Genomic DNA, 17862 nt, shown 5'->3' with positions numbered 1-17862 from the left:
TCCCTGTTCTTCCCCCGGGCCACCCCCACCAGTGTATTTATGACTCCTCTCTTTCGACACGACAGATAATAGGGTTTGAAAGTTGACGATAGAAATGCCACGGATGGCACCGGAAGAAGGGGACAGAAGAGATTTGACGAGAAATACCGTGGCAGATGCTTCAACCGAATGGGGTTTGTTAAGATCGAGTATGGAGAACATCAGAACAAACCGTTACTTTATAAAAGTTCAGCTCATTAGATAAACAACAGATTGTTTCTAATTCTATTTATACTTCTCAAAAATAAAATGAAAAACAGTTTTAAGTAAGCTTATTACGGTTCCCAAAATGCCCTTGCAAACTAATTTAAAAGGAAAAGAAAAGCTGTGTTTGTGCAATTTTATTAAAGAAAGGTTGTGCTGATATCATTTCCTCTGAAGAAAAAATTGTAACATGGCCATTGAAAAATAACTGTTTTTTCTAAGCACGATAACTATTACTGGATTTTGACATGTTAACGTTAGCTTGAGACTTTTGAAACCAATTGTAAAATTTAGAGGCTTAATAGATGAATACAAAAAATGCATGTGATCAGAAGGTACAGGAGGTTATACACTCTTTTATAGCTTTCTTCTAAGGACTAATTTACATTAGGAGTGACAAAAATACAGAAGCAAATCCATACCCTCTCAAGAGTCAAGTTTCCAAGGAAAGAACAGCAAAATCCCAGATATTCAGAAGAAAAAAAAAGCAAAGAAAATCCGCTCATTCCTAGCCAGATAGTAATTTTGCAGAGCCAACTAATCGAGAATGAACACGAATTAGCAACACAAATGATATTAAAGAAAAGGTATTAACAATACATGGGGACTGGACAAGATAATTATCTTCAAAGGAGTTCTTCTCGAAGTGTGAGGAGTCACTCGTTGGACGGTCCGGACAATGCAAGGTTTAAGAGGAAGCCAACCATAACACCAATAATACCGACAAAGGCGGCAAACACTAAGGAGAAGCCAGCATCGCTTCTGCGGTTTTTGCGTCTCCTCAGCATCTCCTGAAATAATTGCACCAAGAAATTGTCACAAATAACTCTGTGGTAAGAAAAAAATGATCGAGTTCATTTATCCAAGGAGATCTTAAATCCAAAACATAATATGCCTGAAAATGTAATATGGATGCTAGATATTTTGAAAAGTTTCTCTATACTATTTATAGAAGGGAAGGGGTCTAATCTGATTACAAGTTGTTTTTTTTTTTTTTTTGAATGGAATATTTACCAGAATTTGTATGCTAATATTTACAGGAATAATCCATTGTATGTGGATATATATAGTGTTATCCATGTAGGGTAGAATGGTCAACAACCTGAATTTTGCTAGATCATGATCTATCCATAATCATTTTGCTAAACATATACATTAACCTTGATATTATGACGCATCTGTACGGATGTGTGGTTTTCAAGGTTTTATGGGGGCAAATGACTCAAACAGCTTGTAATGTTGTTACTAGTGGTTTCAAGTATCGGTCTGATGCAGTCAGGAATAGGGAGTCCTACAAATTAATACAGAAACTTCCGGGAGGTACTAATATCTGTTCTAACTTTTAAGCAATCTATAGCTTGTCTCAAAGATCTTTTCAAGATCTACAACAACATTTCTGCGGAATTTTGACAGATTTCATTATCTTGAGGCTCAAAATGTGGAAAATTTTCAGTGATGAAAATTATGAGGAGTTTTAAATAGTGACATCAGTAAAGGGGCAACGATCTTCATCCATGTCCACCCAGTCTTCTCAAAATTTCAACGACAAGCAGAGAAATCATATTTTTCTGGTGTTGATACTAAAATATCAACAATCAGAACTTCAGTGGTCCATAAGTTACTTTTTTTTGCTTGTCCAGTCAAGAAGATTTTATGAGAATTGAACATTTTCACATAGGAGATGTAAAACAGATATTGGACATTCTACTGAAACTTTTTTTTTTTTTTTTTAACGGCCATTCTACTGAAACATTTCGCAATTAATTTACCTACGAGTCTGAAATTTATTGGCAAGGAAATTTAATTATGTCCACTGATCTAGCTCTTCAACAGAGTCATTTCATTTATTTCCATGTGTTTTAAGGTCAACATGCTAATTGTGAGAGGATTCTTACATATAAATATAAATATTTCAAATTTCATTTTATTTACTTTATACATGTTCAATGGATTAAACACAACCTACAGTATAGAAATTTAAATTTCCCAACTAAGTTTGTCATGAAACAGATGATTTTCAGGGACTAGATATTGAATTATACAGAACCACCGGAAAGTAACTTCACTACTAATTATGCCTGAAAAACACATCAATAGGTATAAAAGGATTCACAATTTGATTATCATCACTCTAGGCTTGTGATAGCAGAACATGCACTTGTACCATGACGATGCGAAACAAAATTTTATTTTTTTTTTCGAATGATAATGTGAAACAAATGATGTAATGACAAATTATCATGACATTGAAAGTATAAAGCATATGGCTGTTAACTGCAATGTTGAAGGTTCAAGCCCTTAGTGTTTCAAATGCAACTTTTGTGTATAATTGAGGGTGTGGTTCAAACCAATGTTACCTACCGAAAGAAAAAATAATAATAATAATTGAGGGGGAGAAGCACAAAATATATTATTCGTTCAAAACAAATAGGAAAGTAAAGAAATATTGCAAAGAGATGGAAGATGCACACATTCAGTACGCTAAATTGAGAAGAACAGACACAACAGTGCAAGTTCCAAGTTACAAGATAATGCAGTTATACCAGTTCCTGTTGTAATAGCTGATTTTGTTGAAGCACAGACTCCCTTTCCTCCTTTACACACTGCAATGCTCGGATCTACACCGGCAAAAGATAATCAAGAAACATTATAAATGCATGAAATTTTTTACCATTAAAAAAAAGAGAGAGAAATTATAAATGCGAAACACACCCAACCACAAAAGTATGAAGTGGACCAATTCAACTCATACAAAGAGGATATAACCCCAATTCGCTCTTCTATAAAATCTCCTACTGTAAGTCCTGGAGAAAAGCAAGCGCAATATGTGTGAACACTATGCTTGCAAGAGTTACATTTTATGGCTAATTTATGGTGGGCCTCGTATGAAATCTGATGGTTTGGATTATCTGATGAGTGAGATTTCACATAATGGCACATACATAATAGGGAATTGGATGGATGATCTATATTCCTGGACTGGTCAGTCACATATACAGCTGTAAAAGGTAGGAAGGCCTGGTGTAGTTATAAAGGAGAGCTTTCATGGGAAATGTATCTTCTCCTTTTTAGGCATGACACAACCTCTCTTCTTAAGGTAACAATGAAATCTTATATGGTTAGTGGTCAAATATCACTGTTTTTTTTAATGTCAAATGGTGGAATGGTACTTAGTATTATTTTGAAACGATGGAGGAAAGCAAGCGCAATATGTGCGAACACTATGCTTGCAAGAGTTACATTTTATGGCTAATTTATGGTGGGCCTCGTATGAAATCTGATGGTTTGGATTATCTGATGAGTGAGATTTCACATAATGGCACATACATAATAGGGAATTGGATGGATGATCTATATTCCCGGACTGGTCAGCCACATATACAGCTGTAAAAGGTAGGAAGGCCTGGTGTAGTTATAAAGGAGAGTTTTCATGGGAAATGTATCTTCTCCTTTTTAGGCATGACACAACCTCTCTTCTTAAGGTAACAATGAAATCTTATATGGTTAGTGGTCAAATATCACTGTTTTTTTTAATGTCAAATGGTGGAATGGTACTCAGTATTATTTTGAAACGATGGAGAAAGTTTTATTAAAAAATATAAAGATTACAATATAGATATAAACAGAAGCACAGATTTACAACAAGGGGCAGAAATTTCCCAACTAGAAGCCCCTCTCTCCTCACACCACCCTTAGCCAACGTATCCGTGATTTCATTGTCGGTATGGAGAATATTGAGAGAAAGAAAGCGAAAGGGACTGACATAAGTGCGAGATCTCGTTGATGATGTTTGCCAATTTCCATGGGCCCGGGGATTGCTTTTTCACCCATGAGATAAGATTAGATGAGTCACCTTGATGCTCATCACCGGACAACCCATATATCACCCAAAATCCGGTCCTACATCACACCTTCCACTAATAATCTACCCTCTAAATCTGCGTACACACTCTCAAACCAGTTAGTACAGCTTTAATGCTTTGTTTGAGCCAATAAAAAAAAATGCTTCCTTTGAGTCAGTCCTACTGATTGGACCAGAGAACAAACGAATAATGTCCCGAGTAATTCCTAAAGACACCGCCAATACCCATCGGGCCCGGGCTACCAAGAAGAGCGTCGTAGAAGTATATTTTGAAGACATTTGGCAGAGGGGGTCTCCACTTGTCCGACTTCTTACCCTTCCCCACTATCCCCTACGAACTCTCCCCACTTGTGGTGGGGGTCTTGAAGAATGTAACCCTTTAATTTCTTTTATATGCCATAGCACACCGCCCAACAAAAACCTTGGTGGTGTGCATATCTCCATATATTAATCCAAATAAAAGGAGATTGGGCCCCAACCAAATAATGAAAGAAGACTGGACTGAGAACAAACCTTTGGGAACCGGGTAGTGAACACAAAACCCTCTTCAAGGATTCTGAGAAGGGATACAAAGTCTTTGCACGTTAAAACCACCTATACCCCCAACCTCTCAAAACAATCCATGATGTGACCCCCCTTCTCACTAACTTATAAAGACTCGGATAGGCATGACACAAAAGGTACGCTACACAATCACCATGCCTAATGAATGACTTAAAAGACTCTGACTCCACAAACCAACTACCATTCCATTGAGCCTTTATCACGAGCTAAATCTCTCATCTACCACCCACCCCACTCCTACCCATACTTGCCCATGATCATAGATCTCCAAAGGGAATTCCATTCTTCTCCAAGTCTCCAAAACCATGTTCCTAATAGTGCTCGATTTCTTTTTGTGATTTTTCTAATACCAAGACCCCCTTCCGACTTAGATTCACAAACATTCTCCAATTTTACTAAATGCTTCAACCTTTTACCTTCCTCTTTTTCTTCCCGTAGGAAGTCACGTTGAAACTTCTCAACATGCTTTGCCACCGCCACCATCATCTTGAATAGAGACTTGGATAGGAAGTCTTTGCACGTAAAAACCACCTATACTCCCAACCTCTCAAAACAATCCATGATGTGACCCCCCTTCTCACTAACTTATAAAGACTCGGATAGGCATGACACAAAAGGGACGCTACACAATCACCATGCTTAATGAATGACTTAAAAGACTCTGACTCCACGAACCAACTACCATTCCAATGAGCCTTTATCACGAGCTAAATCTCTCATCTACCACCCACCCCACTCCTACCCATACTTGCCCATGACCATAGATCTCCAAAGGGAATTCCATTCTTCTCCAAGTCTCCAAAACCATGTTCCTAGTAGTGCTCGATTTCTTTTTGTGATTTTTCTAATAACTAGACCCCCTTCCGACTTAGATTTACAAACATTCTCCAATTTTACTAAATGCTTCAACCTTTTACCTTCCTCTTTTTCTTCCCGTAGGAAGTCACGTTGAAACTTCTCAACATGCTTTGCCACCGCCACCATCATCTTGAATAGAGACATGAAGTATGTGGTAAGATTGGAAAATACCGCTTCTATTAGTGTGATCTACCCCCAAATGATAGATAAGATTTCTTCCAATGCGATAACTTTTTCTCCAATCTTTCAATAACTGGATCCCATAGAAACTTTAGAGGGGATGCCAAAATCGGGAGAAAACCCCAAATAAGGGAATGGTACTATGCTAATCATACAACCAAAAGCCTCTAGCAATTCATTCACTCTTCCCTCCTTAAGTTAAACCCCTCCCAAAAAAAAAACATTTCCGACCATTTATTTTTAAACTCAATGCCTCCCCAATCCCCCAAAGGACACATCTTGGATTCCTAATTTGTTGGATGGAATCATCACAAGGATGATAGTGTAATTCGCAAATTGTAAGTGGGTGATTTAAAATCCAATCCACTCCATCGAGAACCCCTGCTATAGCTCAGTGAAGAAACCAACATCTTTACGGCTTATCAATATGGAGAAATTTGGGAAAGACATACATCTCATCATCCATAGCTTCCCAAAGACCATTCTACCCAACAAATAGTCTAAGAAGTTCCAACTAAGTATTTCACTTTCTCCATGTTCACCTTGCAAATCACACCCAGCCTCCTTTCTTCCTTGAATTTAAGCATTCAAATGAGAACCCTGTGAAGAATTTGCCAGCCTTCTAAAAAAAACTCCTTGATTTGCTGACACCACCTCACCCATCACCCCTTGCAATCTTTTTGTCAATATTTTTCCTCTAACTTTCAGGGCTACTAAGCTTAAGGGCCTCCAATTCCAAAGCTCCATCCTTTTGAGGTATAAGGAAACTGAAAGTAGCACAAAATTCCCTTCTACACTGACTCGTCTTAAAGAAATTTGATAGCATCTTAAGAACAACTTTAACCATTTCCCAACTCTCTTGAAAAAAGCAAAAGCAAAATCGTTCGACCTACGTGCCTTATCTTTATCCAAATCAACAACCCCCCCTCTCTCTCAAAGTGTCTTTCAATTGCATCTACACTTCCCTCTCCTATTCTAGCAAATTGTTTGTAATCCAAAGTATGATGCCCCATTCTCTCCCTAGAGTATAATTTTGTATAGGATTCAACAATTTCTTCCTCCACCTTTTTTGAAGTCTTCTTCAAGCCTTCCTCTAAGCACAAGACACTGGTTTGGTTATTTCCTTTTCTCGCACTCTCCATATGGAGAAAAAAGGATGTATTCTGATCTCTATCCTTACGCCAAAAAAATGATGTATTCTGATCTCTCTCCTTCTGCCAAATTGTTCTAGAGACCGTTGTCTCCAAGCTATTTCTTCCCCTCACAAAACCTCTTCATATTCTCTCTGAAGGTCCACCCTCTTGACCCATTCTGCTTCTGATAATCTTCTATCTTTCTCTGCCTTTTTCAATCTGCCCCAGCTCACCAAGTAATAGCCCTTTTTCTCTAGCCACATTTTGAACTTCATTTTTGTCCATTCCTTGATATTGATTTTCAAAGCTTTGAGCTTGCAAAATAGCCCTCTCTCCCCCTACTCGGTTTCAAGGAGAAGAAGAGAATGGTTCAAGGTAGCAGGTGGGAAAGAGAATACGCAAAGTCCTTTAAAATGATCTTCCCACACTTTGCATACCAAGAATCTATCAAGTCTGCCAACATGGGGTTGATTCTATTACTTGAGTAAGTAAAACAAAATCTATTTAAGGGAATGTCCATCAGTCCATCCCGTTTGATGAAGTTCAAAACTTGTTTCATGCCTTGTTGTTCCCACTCTTCTCATGAGGAGAATAAAACAGTTTTGAAGTCTCCATCTATGCACCACAGGAGAGCTCACTTTCATTTCAGATCATCCAGGTTCTTCCACAGCCATTTCCTTCTCCTTGGGTTAGTGGGGCCATAAATCGCAGTCAAGACACATTTAAAATTGACGACAATCTAACTGAGTGTGAACTCCCCTTTCAACATCTCCCATCTGATGGCCACCTCTTTATCCCACACTAAAATGATACTGCCAGCAGACACTTTGCTGGAACCATGTCCCAGTAGAAGTCCCCGCTTCCCCATAGTATCATGCCATCATTTTTCCTCTGCATCTTTAATTCCTGGATAAAGCGGAAAACTGATTTTCCTGCGAACAACAAACTCCTTAATGGCTCTCTTTTTGTCATTTGAGCCAATACCCAACATTCAAGGATAAAAGCTTTATTAATTATTTGCTTCAGCCCGGCCCTTCACCCTTTCCCTCCCTTTTATCCTTTCGAGCGGTTATTGTTTCTGTTGCCTGAAAAACTCAAATTTCTAAGTGCCATGGGATTTTCTTGCAACTCATTTCTTCTTCAGTAAATGAACAATCCAAGGATCCGCCCATATCCATAGCTTCATAAGAGATTGTAATATCGATTCAGTTCTCAGATTCCTCGTCTGATGTGGATTCAATGGTTGGCAATGACACCTCGGCCATTACAATTCTCACCCATCCCTTCTTTCAATCATATCTTCCATCTACCATCGTCGTCCATTCATACTGATCTCAGGGGCTATATTTGCATATTCACTCTTACTGTTTCTTCTTGGCTCCCGGAAATTTCCCCTCCTTTAGTTGTGTTATGGTTTTCTTTCATCCTAACTCTACCGTCATCAAGATTTTCTTTGGAATTAGGGTCACAACCAAGCGAATAAATTCCTTTGACAATGATTCAGAGCCTCCCTCCTCATCCCGTAATTCATGAGATTCACCTTTTATCTCTCTTCCACGTCAATTTTATATGTCCTCGCCGTCTACCTGTCCACCAACCATCTCCCCCTTTGATTCCATTCAAATTGGAAAAGGAAAGAGAAGAGGAATAGGGTGTGATACCTAGGGATGCAACTTGGGTTGGGTTGGGTTGAGATTTGGCTAAAAAATGAATTGGAATCATCCCACACACGACTTGATTTTATGGTAAAAGCTCAACCCGAATTCCCAAAAATTGACCAGAGTTACACCCCCAGCAAAACCATAAAAATCAGAATTTTTATGATTTCTGGTCCCTTGACGACATGGTTCATTTCTTTGATCATTGCTTCCTCCACCTCCCATCGAATAGCAGATGAAATGGATTGCTCAAACAATTTGTTGGAAATTGTCAACCAAAAGAATCCTAAGATGGACCTCGCCTATCAATTATGACGGTTCTCTTTCTATCATCGACGGGATCTCTCCATTTGAGTTGAGATCTCAGTCCTCTAGTTCATCGATCCTTTGTTATGCCGATCCTGTGTTCTGCCCCACATACCAATTGGTCGTATGCCTTGAAGTTGCGTCTGTTCATAGACCCTGGCCCCAATACTGATGCTGAGACCATATTGAATCTCCTCTCTTTCATTGTTGAAAGTTCGCCTAAGGCCCTCCTGCATTTGTATGTCAATCGGCTCGTCATTAGCCTCCCCAAAATTTCCATTTTGAAGGTGGTCGCTCATGGAATTACGGCCTTGAAGCCCCTCTCCTCTTGATATCTTATTTGAATTCTCCTTGAGCCCTATCTCCCTTTTGTGCTCGGGCCAGGGTACCTCACAATGAACCCCCCTCATTTATGTAAATTAAAAATGACGACTCTAACTCTTTACAATCCCTAAAAGTACACCCTTGTCCCTCTGCTTTCCCCTTCCTCACTCTATCCCTTAACTAATCCTTAATTCCCATTAGTTCATCATGCAAAAGAGCTGGTATGCCCTTCTAATTCCTATACTGCCCATCATGCCTCGCCTTTCACCTGATAAGTCATGGGATTGACTGAATTCCCTAATTAGGTTGACATTTGTACCCCCACCTCGTCTCCTACCTATTGTCCTGGGGGTGGGTGCTAGCCAGTGTTTTAAATCGCGGATGCGGCGCGGAACGCGGCCGAAGAAAAAACCTAGTCAACTCAGCATGACGCAGTCGTGTACTCGGTTGGCACGATTGAGTACATAATTCAGGCGAGTCAAAGGAGTTTTTATTGAATCTGTAGGGCAAAACGGGGAACGCAGTGGCAAGGCAATAGGGAGTTGACTTAGGGGAGTCCATGATGACGCGGGAGAGTTTTAAAACTATGGTGCTAGCTATTGTCTCCTACACAAAATTACAACTTAGTCCTAGTGCAAGCTCAATAGTGGCATGATGTTGATTATTGGCATCCGATCATCTTCTTTGTGGTCCCTCCATCTATTTGTAGGCCTCCGCCACTCAACCTCGGTATTGACTGTATCGTTGATCATCATGTGGGTCCCTCTTTTGTCTTCACCCTACATCACCAAACAAGGATGATTTTTTGATCTCGACATTCCAATGAGAACATCAACAACGGACCTACTCACATAATAGCATCCAAAAATTTTCTCCATCTCCCCCCACACATCGATTGAATGCAAATGGTTACCGATCAAGAGTTCGATTGAGGTGGCCGGAAACTTCCTCTTGTCTCCACCCTAACTCTGCCATATTCCACACCTCTGCTCTCTCCGATTTGGGGTCAATCTCCAAAACCAGTCCAAGTCATCCTCCTAGAGCATTGATTGTCTCCATCCCCAATCATAAAGTGGGATGTCATATATCCAAACCTAGAAGTTTTAAATGTCACCCTTTGGCTTTGCATTCCAGCCGTAAAAGTGGTGAATGAAGACATGACCATGGAACTAACCTACTTTGAAGCATGAGTGGCTTCAGATGTAGCGACTGAAATTGAATAGAAATTGTTCTCCTCTCATATATGTCATCTTTGGCCATAGAAATTGTTTTCCTCCCATAAATGTCATCTTTGGCCATAGAAATTGTTTTCCTCCCATAAATGTCATCTTTGGCTAGGTTCCCATGAACCATTGATGCTGAATCCATTTAGCCGTGTGTTCAATCTTCCATTCCCCTTTGATTGCATAGCCCTGGAGGAAAGACCACCTTCTTTCGACAGTTTCCTCAACCTCCAATAAGCAATTCCCATCCTTTGATGTTTGCGTGCTCGTGGAAGGTGATTCATCCAATGTGATCACTTGGGTTGCTGGTTCTTCTTTGACTCGTGGCAGCTCTCCAGTGTTACCAATGAGACTAGGAACACCATTTGTTTGCATCATGACCCGCGGAACTTTCGTCACTCCAGTGCTAATGTTTTGGTGGGTTCATTAGCAAAAAAGGATGTCTCTAAGACTGATTTGTATATGGGACAATCTCTGCCCCCATTGTAATTGCTACAGTTGTTAATAATATTTACCATTTCTCAAAAAAATCCATGTTTTTCCTTCCAATGACCATGTTTCTATCGACGTATGTCTTTCAGTTGATCAATGGAACCCTAAGCCCTCCGGGCAATTACCAATCCAACCTATCTGTAGTAAGGGCGTAGATGTCTGCCTTCTCTGAGGTTGAAGATTTGGTCTGTTACCACTTTTTGATTGCCTCCTACCATGAAGCACGATTTGCAGGGCCTCCGGGGCTGAAGTAATCAGTAGCACTACATTTCGAAGGACACAACGAAATAAATAGATCAGAATGTTCATTACAGCACTTTGAGGCAGATGGTTGTGCAGACTGCAATCTTCAGGACTATTTGGTCTTTCAGGTTTCAGGTATTGATGCCAATTATGTTGGAAGACATGCCGTTTTCAAAGAGATCCAGAACCATATATGCGACAAAAATGGTAGCCTACCAAACTTCTGTCTCTGCTAAAGATGTAAAGTTAGGAAAAGAACTTGAGATTTTGGTACAATAGGTTGTAATGAGATGTTTCAGTAGCAGGTACTGTTTCATATATCTTTTGGTCAGCTGAGGATTCAAGTGAGAGAGTAGTTGATTGGGTGAGAAGTGATTTGCATGCCATGATACAAGGGGAATACGTAAGGAGGGCCTAAAAGATTGTATTCCTCTTTTAGGAATAACTTGACCTCATCAGCTATCCAATTTCATCAATCCAGTACCCACCAACTCAACCAACGGAATGGAAGACTAGGTCATTTTTTATATTTATTTTTTGAAATGGATGAAAGACTAGGACAGAAATTACCAATCTCACTAAAAATCTGGAAACTGAGCCATGATTTTTATTTTTATTTTTGAAAATTAAACTGAGCCATGATTGCGCTTACAAAATAATCAAATTCTGGGATGTTTGGTGGTGGCATAATGAGGGTTGAGTTAAGTAGAACTTCTGACATTTTTCATAGAAAACAATAAATTTTCAAGATTTAACAAAAAATCAACAAACAACAAATCAGAATTCCCAAAAACAACCAGTCATCTCTTTGTTTTTGAAATGGAACAACCAGTCATCTCTCAACTCCTAGGTGTGATAAAGTGGCTCTAAACTCTAAAGACCCTCCTATTAAAAAAAAAGCATCGAAAGACCCACATAACACTCCTCAAGGAAAAAAGAATACAATCAATTTAAAGAAAATAAACTTATACTTCAGTTATAAAAGTTGATAAAATATGTCAATATCTTATGTGCTGAAAGCCTGAAAACCTATGAGTGAATGTACAATTCGAATAATCCATGTGATTAAGTATGATCCAGGTGGAGATTTTTTGGGGAACCTGAATCTAGTCTACAGACTCAAATCATGGACATTAGACCTCAATTTGAATATTGACATAAGATTCTGAAATCAAGTAATTCCATCAACCCATCCTTTGTAGCATAGAGATAAATACATAATGGTTGTCTAGGCAAATAGAAGACCCAAAAAGTAGGTAAATTATTTGTTCAAAGCATCATGCTGGGACAGGTGCCATACATCTGGCTGGATGTTCCAATGAAAGGCTCTTGAGTTGGAAACAGATTTAGGCCCGCAGGAGAATGCTCTTGGATGGCAGATGGAATCAATGTTTAAAAATGTGAATGCGGCACGGAACGCGACCGAAGAAAATCCTAGTTGACTCGGCATGAAGCGGTCGAGTACTCGCTTGACACGGTCATAATTCCGGAGAGTCAAAGGAGTTTTTATACACTCTGTAGGTCAAAACATGGAATGCGGCCGCAAAACGTGGAACACGGCCAAGGTAAAAGGGAGTCGACTCGGGGGAATCCACGATGACGCGGGGGAGTTTTAAAACTATGGGTGGATTTAGACCCTCTGAAGAATGCTCTTGAATGGCAGACAAATTTAAGCCCTAAGGACAAAGTGTTTATTCTATGATTGGTTGAAGAGACTATTCTCAAGATCAGGTTTGAGTTTTAAGTCTCCCTTGTGAAACTATGAAAGTGAAGTACTTTAAAATCACACGAGAATGACTCTAGCGTCTGCGGGTGGTCTTCTTTGGATGAGCTTGGGTTCCAAAGTCTCACTAGTTGGATAGACATTATTTATTTTTATTTTTTTTAGTTTTTTTGAAAGGGAAATATTATGAGATTTATGGAGAGATTTAAATCTGGCATTCGTTTCAGAGTAGGCTTTGGGACACAGATTCACTTCGTACAGGATTTATGATGTGGATAGCGGCCTCAAATGACAGATTATCCTGGTCACTACAGAGTAGATGCCGACATATGGGTGTGTAGGTGAGGCGTTTGACTGACATGGGGGTAAGGTGGTTTGGATAGTTCAGTTTAGGAGAAATTTCTTTGATTAAGAGCTTTACACAGTGGACGCATTTATGAAGAGAATGGATTTGATGAAGACAGGATGAGAACAAATAAGTTTCAGGATGAGAACAAATAAGTTTCAATGGGAAGTACTAAATACCAATGGCAAGTTCACAGTCAGTCATTCTTTGGTTAGTTGGCCCCACCCCAGCTTCTCCTTCTCTAGCCAAGTGAGTGTAAAAGTATCCTGCTCAATGCCACATTTGTAATTTTTGTTGGACTGCATCTCCGGACAAGGTACCTATGATTGACCATTTGCGTAATCATGAGAAGATCATTATCAATAGATGTTGAAAATATCGTGTGGCAGAGGTGGTAGACCATCTCTTCATCAAGATATGGTTCTTCATTCTTGGTTTTTTGGGTTGGTTTGGGCCTTCCCAAAGCATATCGTGGGCCTTTCTTAGGCTTGTGCTATCGCATTGTGGCCCATAGGGATAAAATTCTCAAGAGCAAATCTCTCTCTCAGAGGTTTTGTGGTTGAATCAGAGTGGTTGAATCAGACAGAGAGAAATGTCAGGATTTTCAAGGGGTCCAATAGAGAGGTGCTTAGTATCTAACAACAAGTTCTCTCTTTTCGTGGTTCGATGGGTTGCAATTCTCCCCAAGTTTAGAGGTTTCTCAGTCTTCGATTCGCTTCTCGTAGCATGTGATCCATTTAAGCGTGATCCCTATCTGGCCCCCTCTTAGCCCTGGGTTTGTTAAGCTGAACTTTGATGGTTCCAATTTAGGAAACTCCGGCACTGTTGGTATAAGTGACTTTCTTCGTACCCCTGAGTCTTGAGTCTTGTCAGTTGGACATGTTCTAGTCAGGTCACGAGACTTATTCGAATAAGGTGGAAGTTCTTACTCTTTTGAGTGGGATTCGTCCAGTGAGCTCTACCCTCCTTGACACCCTGAGAGTGTTGTGAGATGGACATACTTGGGTATGATTGGCAAAACTGATTCAAGTGAGGCAAAAGTTCTTGCTCTTTCGAGTGAGACTCTCTTGGTGGACCCCTCCCTCCTTTAAACCCTGGTGGTTTAAGGGGACTTGCTCGATGTCATTTTTTGGGTGAAAAAGGGTAAAGGGTTTCCTTGGAGATCTGTCGATGCCATGTAGGAGATCTTGGATATGACGGAGGAGGAGCATGCGATGTCTTTCCAGTAAACTCATAATTGACAAGCAATTTCAACAACTTTAATGAACTATTCCATAATAGAGAAAATATAACGAATTGAACTATAGCCAACAGGAAAAAAAACAAGAAAATATTAACTCTATAAAGAGGTAAGGAGAGACAAAAATGAACTGTTACTCACTTCTTCAATGCTTGCATTGTTGTCCGTCTGCCAAATAAAACACTTAGAAGTTACTTCAAGATATCGTCCAAAATATCATAAGAAAAAATGTAATAGAGTGAGACATCTCCACATCTATAAGACAAAGTAAGATGATATAAGAAGTTAAGAATATTACAGAAGTATTGTCAGAACTTTGATTTGAGCTACTCAACATTGATGCACTAACTAAAGGTTCTGATTCTGAGTCTCCATTATCAGAATGGACAGGAGCTGTATAAACAACCCTAAGCTTGCACTCCTCTATTATTCTATCACCATCTTTACTAAACTGTACAAAATAATATAATCATTTTCTATCACTGACCTGCAAAAAAGAAAGAAAAAAAGGGATACCATCTAGGTAGTGACAAAAGATGTTACGCCCCTAAGTAATAAATCATACAATTTCTTGCGGGATCTCATCGATGTCTGTACTTGGAGGCACTTTTGTACTCTGCAGGAGAAACTTATCTTTGCATTGCATATCAGGGGGATAATCAAGTTGTGCTTGGAGGGTGACTTCAAATCAGAGAAGAAAACAAAATTAAAAGCAGTACTGATATGAAGAAACCACCTTTGTTTTCAGAAAGTTGATAAGAAGAAACTACATTTACTAAAATATGCATCAGCGAACTAAAATGGCACCTGTTACAACACATGAATCCGAAGGTTGTAGGATTCCAGTGTTCGGTCTGACAAAGTACTTCTTGGGTGAAGTGGTTTTGACCTGATCAAAGGAAAAGCATCCCAATCATAAAAATAGGTCATCTTTCTATAATAGCCCAGTAGGAACTTTATCAGCAAAAACAGATGCAAGGGTTCAGGAGAGGGTGTACCTTAAAGGCAACATGATGTTCGGTGTTGTTCACTACTTTGAGATCGCAATAGCATTGTTTCCCCAACTCAACTGGCCATGGAAATGCCCTTGATCGTAAGTTACATAATTCCACTAAAAATAAGCATCACAAAAGAAGAGAGCACACAAGAATAGGTAGCAAAAGCTCTTCACTTTAAAAGGAAAAAACCTCGGAGCACTCATTTGCATTCAACACAGTTGCCCACATGGCAATCAAGGAAAGACTCGATTAACTCTTGTTGGGTAGCTGCTTTCGAACCATGATCAAGCTTTCAAAAATTAGTTTACACTTATGAAGGGATGGTGAAACTCATAGGTCAATTGGCTGACTTATTACAAAAGTGGGTGTTAGGACTGTGCCCAAACCATGCTCAGCCATGTTTCACTTCAGTAGGTGAATTTTTAACCATTGATGAAAACATATTTGTTCCCCAAATATCCATTTGTACATTTTATAGAATTTTTATATTGAGCCTGCACTATCATGTGTGGCACCCCGTTTAAGCACATGAACATGCGAACACCATTTTAGACTGCACATTGCAGAATATCTGTGTTTTTAGTGTCCACAACCTGGGTTTCCCAAGGTTGTCATGCCTGATATTATGCATAGGATAATACCACCCAGTATTATATTAACTAACAGGTTTTGGTAGGACAATCATTAAATTGCATTGGAAACATAATTTTACAAGCTTTTTGATAGTGTTTTGCGATCTGTACAAATGTTTTAAGACTTTTCATTTAAAACATGTGTAAAATTATGTTTCCGATGCACCTTAAGGGCACTTGTTAGCAAAATCCTTAACTAAAAGGCCAAAACAACAGTATTATAATGTTCCTGGGATTCATACAAAACTACTCTATTGCCTCAATCAAAATTCAGGCACTGAATGCAATGGGAGCATCAATTATTCCCACTAATCGATAAAATTCGATGAATTACCACAGAAAGGCATAGAAACAACTACAGATCAAGCTTTTCAATTACCGTCTTGGGCGCATCAGGTCAATGTACATGAATCGAAACAAAATCAAATAAAATTTCAACAATGAAACAATGGCTTACCTTGAAACGTGAGCTCTTCCGGATAATAAGAGATCAGCTGGCCACTACTCATGACTCAAAGCTAAGACCTTCCAAACCTAAAACCGAGAAATAAACCCTAGATCAAGAACAGTAGCTCAAACAAGCGGAAAAAAAAAAACGAAGAGATAAGGGAAATTCGGGATCAAAAAGCTCACGCATACAGATTTCGATGTCAATTTCCTCGCGGAAATCGGAAGAATCAGAGGCTTAAATCGGTCGGATCTGAGAAAGGAGATCTAGGGTTTTGGTTCGTGCACAAAAAGAAGAAAATTGAGAGAGAGATAAAGAGGGCTTTGATTTTCTGATCGCTTGCACAGTGTCTTGTTTTCGTCGCCTTTGAATGCGAAAGCGAGGGCGACGTTTTGTCAGTGAGAGCAGAGTTCAAGCGACACAGCCGGGTACGGACGCGTGGCGTCCAACGATAGGTGGTTCCAAAGCTAGTGGGGGTATATGATTGCCAGTCTGGAAGTGGGTCCAGTGTAACATAGTCTCTGACTGTCTGGGGAATGGGGATTATGGTTTTAAATTTCGGTTTCGGTATAGGTTTCGGACCTCACCGAAACCGAAATTTCGGCCCGATGACATATTATAAATAATATTTTATTTATCACAAAATTTATGTTGAAATTTCGGAAAAATAATAAAAAAATTTAAAAATGAGATTTTTGATCGGATTTCCTAAAATTTCGGACGAACCACTTCTTGTATTCAAAACCCAACAACTCCTTATATTAAAAATCCATATGTATGGCTAACCCCAAAAATAAGGGCCACGCGTGAGGGGAGTGTTGAAGTATAAATGATTAAACAATGCCAATTCTAACAGTTTAAGCTCTTAGGGAAATTGGTTGTTTTACAGTTATTAAATTGTAGTTGATTTAAGGAATAATACGGCTTACCAGATTGCTGTTGAGGAATAGAAAAACAAACAAACAACGTTAATAAAACATTTTCGATGCGGCGAGATGAGGCACGGACTATGTCGCTCTCTTTAAGGTGAATTTGCACCTCTGCGGAAACTAATTCCGATGCAGCAGATTACTAGCCGCAATCACCTCATGATACAACAGCCCAATGCACCGTCGATTTCCAAGAACTGCACAATCAAAGATATTCGAACCACCCAAACACTCCAATCACCCAACAAAATGCATAAAATTGAAAGAAGAAGAGAGAAAACTTCGTTTACAGAAAGATAATGAAAAGCGAAACAGTAAACTTCTGTAAGGGTTTTTCGTTGTATATGAAAGTATAGAAAACTTCCTCTTTTATAAACCAAAACATATTTGTTCAACATATCCTTTAATGTATTAAAGGCGCCATTTAAGAAAATAGCCGTTCAAAATAATACGTTACAGA

The 17862-nt window shown here is 39.2% G+C and overlaps 1 protein-coding gene across 2 annotated transcripts; it reads right to left on the bottom strand.

The window, feature by feature from the left end:
• Positions 1 to 568: 568 nt before the first annotated feature.
• On the bottom strand, positions 569 to 16867 carry LOC143884883 (vesicle-associated protein 2-1-like). 2 transcript variants are annotated; one of them, XM_077388726.1, is made up of 9 exons: positions 16659 to 16867; positions 16483 to 16559; positions 15394 to 15464; positions 15203 to 15284; positions 14961 to 15076; positions 14694 to 14846; positions 14537 to 14563; positions 2787 to 2861; positions 569 to 1034 (listed from the first exon to the last, which is right to left on the bottom strand). In XM_077388726.1, the coding sequence occupies exons 2-9, from the start codon at positions 16532 to 16534 to the stop codon at positions 900 to 902; spliced, it is 711 nt and encodes a 236-aa protein (XP_077244841.1). In that variant the 5' UTR covers positions 16535 to 16559; positions 16659 to 16867; the 3' UTR covers positions 569 to 899. The 2 variants fall into 2 exon arrangements, with proteins under 2 accessions (XP_077244841.1, XP_077244840.1); XM_077388725.1 differs by having other exon boundaries at positions 16665 to 16865.
• Positions 16868 to 17862: the final 995 nt, after the last annotated feature.

The sequence above is a fragment of the Tasmannia lanceolata genome, unplaced genomic scaffold, assembly GCF_043159265.1.
Source record: "Tasmannia lanceolata isolate RefF3 unplaced genomic scaffold, GAP_Taslan_0.1 ptg000008l, whole genome shotgun sequence".
Classification (NCBI taxonomy): domain Eukaryota; kingdom Viridiplantae; phylum Streptophyta; class Magnoliopsida; order Canellales; family Winteraceae; genus Tasmannia; species Tasmannia lanceolata.
Note: the sequence above shows the minus strand (reverse complement) of the source record. Positions and strands in the feature narration are given on the sequence as shown.

Excerpts from the sequence above, each read along its gene's own strand:
- LOC143884883 (XM_077388726.1), bottom strand. The coding sequence starts at position 16,534 with ATGAGTAGTGGCCAGCTGATCTCTTATTATCCGGAAGAGCTCACGTTT. Across the intron at positions 15,465-16,482 it reads GGAAGAGCTCACGTTTCAAG|TTGAGTTGGGGAAACAATGC; the intron begins GTAAGCCATTGT and ends TTCCATGGCCAG. Across the intron at positions 15,077-15,202 it reads GGATTCATGTGTTGTAACAG|TCACCCTCCAAGCACAACTT; the intron begins GTGCCATTTTAG and ends TCTGATTTGAAG.